The sequence below is a fragment of the Danio rerio genome, chromosome 1 (assembly GCF_052040795.2).
Source record: "Danio rerio strain M-AB ecotype USA chromosome 1, GRCz13ab, whole genome shotgun sequence".
NCBI classification, from domain to species: domain Eukaryota; kingdom Metazoa; phylum Chordata; class Actinopteri; order Cypriniformes; family Danionidae; genus Danio; species Danio rerio.
Genome location: NC_141021.1, coordinates 56,537,501 through 56,544,781, shown reverse-complemented (window position 1 = coordinate 56,544,781; position 7,281 = coordinate 56,537,501). Strand labels below are relative to the sequence as shown.

At 39.4% G+C, this 7,281-nt stretch overlaps 1 protein-coding gene across 1 annotated transcript in view; it reads left to right on the top strand.

Moving 5' to 3' along the window:
* Window positions 1-1,368: 1,368 nt before the first annotated feature.
* Window positions 1,369-7,281, top strand: part of capn9 (calpain 9) — a 25,896-nt gene continuing 19,983 nt past the window's right edge. Inside the window, exon 1 of the mRNA NM_001003501.1 lies at window positions 1,369-1,624. Coding sequence (NP_001003501.1) covers window positions 1,418-1,624 — 207 coding nt within the window. The 5' untranslated portion in view covers window positions 1,369-1,417. The remainder of the gene's footprint in view (window positions 1,625-7,281) is intronic.

The window sequence follows — 7,281 nt, the reverse complement described above, 5'->3', positions numbered from 1 at the left end:
CTACTGAATTATGTTCTTAATCATTCCAGTACTGAAATACCTTAAACATGGCAATGTTCAATAATTATGGTGGTGATAGTCAGACACGATTGAAATCTTGGGTGTTTAAAATCAAAGATCACTTACTCATAAATATGTACGGAAAGCACAAAGAATATTGCACTGAGTTGTGTTTGCTGAACTCCAGGATCAGATATTGGAATGTTTAGTGAATAGATGGAAAAATGTTTGCAAAATCTTCGCAAAAAATACATGTTTATGTGATATTGATTTGCTAAATGCAAAAAGGCTTTAAAAAACAGAAGACTTTGATAATACAATGTATAGTATGGGAACACACTACCTGACAAAAGTCTTGTTGACAATCCCAGTTAAAAGAGCAACAATAATAACTTGACTTCTAGTTGCTCATTTGGAAAAGTGGCAGAAGGTGGATTTTTTTTTATGATGAATCATCTGTTGATCTGCATCCCAATCATAAATACTGCAGAAGACCTACTGGAACCCGCAAGGAGCCAAGATTCTCAGAGAAATCAGTCAAGTTTGGTGAAGGAAAAATCATGGTTTGGGGTTACATTCAGTATGGGCAACTTCAACAGCCTGAGGTATCAAGACATTTGTGCTGCCCTCTGCAGATCTCTAGCACACCCCATACTGAATCTAACCCCAAACCATGATTTTTCCTTCACCAAACTTGACTGATTTCTGTGAGAATCTTGGCTCCATGCTGGTTCCAGTAGGTCTTCTGCAGTATTTGTGACGATTCATCAGAAAAATCCACCTTCTGCCACTTTTCCAAATGATCAACTAGAAGTCAAGTTATTATTTGTTGCTCTTAAATTGGGATTGACGACAAGACTAGTGTAGTATAACAAATCTGTACGCTAAATATTTTAATTTATTATATCTGTTAAAGCTTGGTTGATAAGCTGATAATCCGCCACAATAAAAGCTTCAACAATTAATCTCAACAAGGACAAAAAGTCTGGTATCGTTTTAAACATTTCATTGATTTACTTCATTTTAAATGAAGGTAAGTGATTGAAAACAATTCATAAGGGCTGAATTTAAACAAATTAAATGTAGGAATGTTCAACTTAATTTCTTTGTTTAAATTCAGTGCATATAAATAGTTTGCAGCCACTTACCTTAAAAAAACTGAGTAAATCCAATGATTCATTTCTTTACAGTGTAATACCATAGTAAAAACCGTCCACACACACACACACACACACACAGGCGTGGCTGCTTTCACCCAAAACCAGTTCTGCACCTAATGGGCGGGTCATCAACCTGACAAGCCTGTCCTGTTGGCCGGTGTATGTGAGTTTACATCTCTCACACTCACTCTCACACACAGTCTGTCATCCAGAGGCTCGTCTCAGTGTGTTTTAATTCTCGAGTTGTAGATTTGAAGATGCCCTACAGCGTGACTCTGCCGGGCAGCTCAGGACAGACGGCTGTAGTGGAGAGCACACAGGCTGATGGCAAGACATACGAGCAGCTGCGGAGGGAATGTTTGCAGAAGGGGAAGCTGTTCGAGGATCCAGACTTCCCTGCGGTGGACGGCTCGCTCTTCTACAGCCAGAGGGTCCCGGTTAACTTTGAATGGAAGCGGCCCGGGGTGAGTGATGATGTTCAGGAAGCCTGTGCAAACAGTACAGTATGTGCAAGAAAAGTTTCCCACTTGGAGTTTCTGTCTTGTTTATAGTCCAAATATCTAAAAATAGGCCTGTGAAAAGTCTAGTTGTGTTTTCAGAAATAATGAGAATTTCATTGAAACATGCAAAATAATCTGCTAATGTGGTGAGCAGAGTAAACAAATTTTAAACAAGATTATTTTTCTTACCCCATGGGGGATTATTTAGGTTTTTTCAAGGGAAAACGCCCTATGATTTTGGAATTTTTCTGCTTTTTTTTACTTGTCTAGAAAATGCTTTTTGATTTAAGGGAAGTTTTACAAACTAATTTAATAATAATAATAATAATTCCTTACATTTATATAGCGCTTTTCTGGGCACTCAAAGCGCTTTACACACAATGGGGGGGATCTCCTCATCCACCACCAGTGTGCAGCATCCACCTGGATGACGTGACGGCAGCCATTTTGTGCCAGACCGCACACCACACACCAGCTGATTGGTGGAGAGGAGTCAGCGATGAAGCCAATTGGAATATGGGGAGGGTTAGGAGGCCATGATGGACAAAGGCCAGTGGGCAGATTTGGCCAGGATGCCAGGGTTAAACCCCTACTCTTTTCGAAGGACATCCTGGGATTTTTAACGACCACAGAGAGTCGGGACCTCGGTTTAACGTCTCATCCGAAAGACGGATGAAAAACTTGACGCATTTAATCTAATCTAATTTAGATAGAGGCATGTGATATGATTGATCACGGCTGGTCTCTCAACCGTAATCAGCGATAATCCAATCAGATTGATTCAAGCCTGCAATAAACAGACCGATTTCACCCTACTGAAGCTGCGGTCACACTTGACTTTTCTCCCCATCGACTTCCATTCATATGCATGCAAATGCATCAGACTGGAATCGCAGGGCCGTCAAGTTCATGCGTCAAGTTTCGCCGGTTGCCGCGGTGCAAAGTTCAAACTTGGTGAACTTTGGCCTGCAAAATCGCCTCACTTGACTGCGTGAGACCAATCAAGGATCAAAACATGACCTCTCTGGACAGAAACCTGGAGCAATCGCTCGCTTTTTTTAATGTCTAATCATCTTGTTTAATCCCGCCCCTTTTTGCAGTGCCGTACGACAGAATTTCGCGCACACAAACTCTAGTATGACCGCAGTTTGATTTATCTTCATTTTGGAAGAATCCCCCTGTTCGCCCCATCTCCTCCCTTTCCTCTTTTACCAGGGGGAGCTCTCGAGACCTACCTGACCTCCGCCCCCCTTACATGCTCATTGACTTTTTGGGCTCAATTATCTCAGAGCTCAGGGTTCCCACCAAGCAGAGCATGCCAAACCAGCTAAAAGCATCAAGTAATATCTAAGTGTGAACTCTTGGAGCATATTTAGATACCTGAGCTAGAAATCAGACATAAAAATTCCATAAAAAACATCTGAATTTTGCCAAAACCCATGTGAAAAAAAACAATCTGTAGTCATTTATGGTAAATACTAACGCATTTGAACCATTCCACAGCAATGTGTATTATATATTGTAGTGTTTACCACACTTAATGCATGCTGCATCATATTGTAGTATCATCATACTGTAGTACAGTGTTTCTCAACCACCTTCCTGGAGGACCACCAGCACTGCATGTTTCTGATGTCTCCTTTGTCTGTCGCACCCATTACAGGTCTTTCAGTCTCTGCTAATGAGCTGATGATCTGAATCGGGTGTGTTTGTTTAAGGAGACACGGGAAATGTGCAGAGCTGGTGGTCCTCTTGTATCATGGTTGAGAAACACTGCTGTAGTATCATCATACTGTAGTATCAAGTGATAAACTGTAATACTGTAACACACTTTAGTTTTTACTGCAGTAAGCTGTGGTGCATTGTAGTATAATTTACTCTGTAGTTTTAGAAAACTTCAGTGTTGGCAAAGTAAATTACTAAACACTCAAAAATACTCATGTTGTTCGTTCAAACTAATTTAAAATGAGTTCATTCATTCATTCATTTATTCATTTTCCTTTGGCTTAGTCTCTTATTAATCAGGGATCACCACAGCCCAATGAACCGCCAACTATTTCAGCATATGTTTTACACAGTAGATGCCCTTCCTGCTGCAACCCAGTACCGGGAAACACCCATACACTCACATTTACATACACACACACTTACTATGGCCAATTTGGTTGATCCTATTCCCCTATAGCGCATGTGTTTGGACTGTGGGGTAAACCGGAGCACCAAAAGGAAACCCACGCCAACACGGGGAGAGCATGCAAACTCCACAGAAATGCCAACTGACCCAGCAGGGACTTGAACCAGCGACCTTCTTGCTGTGAGACAACAGTGCTAACCACTGAGCCACAGAGAATACAAGTCGATTTGAAAAAAACTAAAACATCTTAAGACAAAAAGGAGATGCGAATGAATCAAATAAAAAGAGGAGCAAAGGCATGCCAGGGGTCCGATTAGGAAACTGAGGGCAGGGGCGTCGTCTGCTATTTTGGGCCCTATGCACTAAATGTTTAAGGGGATCAGGGAGGGGTGGAACTTTCAGGGGAGCGGGGAGCAATCATCAATAGTGCGATCGTCGAAAGTAAAGATTTTGTAGGGCGTGGGAGAGGGACAGGGGACCAAGGAGCCAATGTGTGAACTAGGTGGGATAAGTGGTAAGGAAAAGGGGGCGGGGGGGTTTGCATGCAAAAATGTAACAACAAATTATCAAGATACTACATATTCTTATGTTGCTTTAATAAGTTGATCAGGTCTTAACTACATTAAGTTATACAAAGTTTGACTTCATATTTTCAGTCAGCTTGATTGATGTGAGTTGAAGTGACTAGAACAGTTAATTTGATTCAACTCAAAAAGCAGCAAGATGTTTTTACAGTGCATGATCTGTGTTTGAACCTGTTCCCAGAGCAGTGTTTTCCTGCTGTTCAACTCCAGCCCTAATTAAACACAGCTGAACCTGCTGATCAAGCTCTGTAGACTGAACTGATGAGTCCAGACCAGTGTGCTGGAAGATCAACTGCACATCATTGAACACCTCTGCTTTACATGCACTTCAGCGTTTAAAAAACTGAATTTGGATAGTTAATTGGCAGAAACATGAAGTAATAATAATAATATTAATAATAATAATAATAATAATTCCTTAAGTTTTATAGCGCTTTTCTGGACACTTTCAAGCGCTTTACACACCACCTCACCACCAGACCACACACCAGCTGATTGGTGGAGAGAAGTAATGAAGCCAGTTGTAATATGGGGATGGTTAGGAGGCCATGATGGACAGAGGCCAGTGGGCAAATTTGGCCAGGATGCTTCTTTTTTGAAGGACATCCTGGGATTTTTAACAACCACAAAGAGTCTAACGTCTCCTGAGCATCAACATACTGGGGCATAAGGACCCACACAGACCGCAGGTTGAGCGCCCCCTGCTGGCCTCACTAACACCAGTTCCAGCAGCAACCTAGCTTTCCCATGTGGTCTCCCACCTAGGTACTGACTGGGCGGAGCCCTGCTTGGGTTTAGTGCATGTGAGAGTTGCAGAGAGCTAGCTGCCGGCATGTCCTAAATTATAAATTATCTTATAAATGATGGCGATTTGTGTAGTGTAAAAATGTAGTGTTTTAGATGGGCTGAATCATTTACATCTTTATGATGTTCTTCTAGTTAATATAAATTTCCCAGTTTTTCCTAAAAAATACAGGCCAAAACAACATGTGTCAATGGTAAGATACACTGCAAAAATATCTGTTAATTAGCAGTATTTGTATTTACTGATTCACAAGTGTTTTTCTCTTTTATTGCTGTGAGTTACATTATGGGATGTCTGCTCTGTGGACTTTTGATGTTGAAAATTCAACTTTCAGTTTAACAAAGTGACTTTTATTATGACATTTTGAGATAATATAATGTATAAGAGATAATATATGGAGAGGTAAGTCTGTAATATAACAGAAAATGTACTGGCAGGTCATTACAAGGTTTTTGAAGTGTAATATACAACACCAACCCAGAAGATAGATAATTTTAAACTACTATAAATGTCAATAAAAGTAACTTTTTCTACATTTTTTAAGGTTAAAAGTTGCAGAAAGAAAGATCAAGCTCCCATAATGCAGTTCAAAAGCATAAATAAATGCAAAACTGATAATGTATAGATAATTTTTACAGTGTATAAACAAAACGAACACAATTATCAGGGTTTCCACATGTCTCATCAAGTCTAATTTAAGACTTTTAAAGACCATTATAAATTAAGTTTCTCACACAAGGCTAAACACTAAGGATTTTTCTAATGGCCCAGTTAATACAATAAAACCAATAAAAACTAAAAGTTAGTGTAGGGAAGATAATTAAACCATATTAGTAAATAGAGTTAATAAATAAACTATTGTTAACTTTTATTAAGGTGGACTGTTTGTGACTGGATGGGTGTCAGCCAGATTGGGAAGCATTACATGAGCATATGAAAATTAAGACCTGTTTAAAAGGCCTACAACACAACATTTCAGTCAATTTAAGACAAAAAAATTTTAGTTTTTGAAATTAAAGACATTTTAAGAACTCGCGGATACCCTGATTATACATATCATATCGGTGACAATTAAATGGTCACCAAATACAAAATATTTTGCGTTCATGAATATTTAGATTATAATCTACTCAACCAAGGCAAATTTCATATTAAATTTTCAATATGATTAAAACATATAGGTGATCATGTTTTTTTGGTTTATTCATATTTTACCCAAATTTGGGTTGAAATAGACATGGTGACTCAGTGTTAAGCACTGTCGCCTCAGCAAGAAGGCCGCTAGAAGTGCTTTTTTAATTGTAACTCTTCTATTTCTTGAATGGACGAACGTAAGATGAATGAAAGCATGTGGTTTTTACGCTTAGTAATTACTCTAATGGCTTCAGCGTAGGATTGCACACATTCCCAAGAGGTTGAAACTAATTGTGGCCTGTTTTGGCACACAACTGATTTCACATATGCGATCTGCATGCTTTAATATGCAAAACCGAACTGACACTGTTTGCAAATCCCTATGATCTTCTATGTGAAGCTGCTTTGACACAATCTACATTGTAAAAAGCGCTATAGAAATAAAGGTGAATTAAAAAAGATGTATTTAATATGCAAGCATGTGCACTTTAAACTCGTCAAGCAAGTTTGCAGAGTCAATTCCAGGATTTACATCAGTTTGCAGAGTGAACACACATTGCTTTATTCCCCTTTAAATGTCAATATTAAATATCACCACACAGGTCATACCTTAAAATGAGTGAGATTAGACTGAGTACATTATAATTTTGGGGCCGAACTATCCCTTTAATGTTGACTCTGGAAAAAAAATGGATCTTTTATTTAGTGGTAAACGCAGACAGATGAAATAATACGATCCACACCCCTCGGGCCTGTCGGATTTATATATCTCTGAATGAAACTACAACTGCATTTCATCGCAGGGCGTTCCTGCAGAGCGAGCTGAAAAATGCAGAGAGTGAAGAGTGTGGGCTTGAGAATGTGAACGCTGAACACACCTAGCACAGGCATCACAGGCGTTTACACATCTCTTATCAAACACTGCATCAGACGGTCATGTGATGCGCTGAGCCTTCTGCAAATG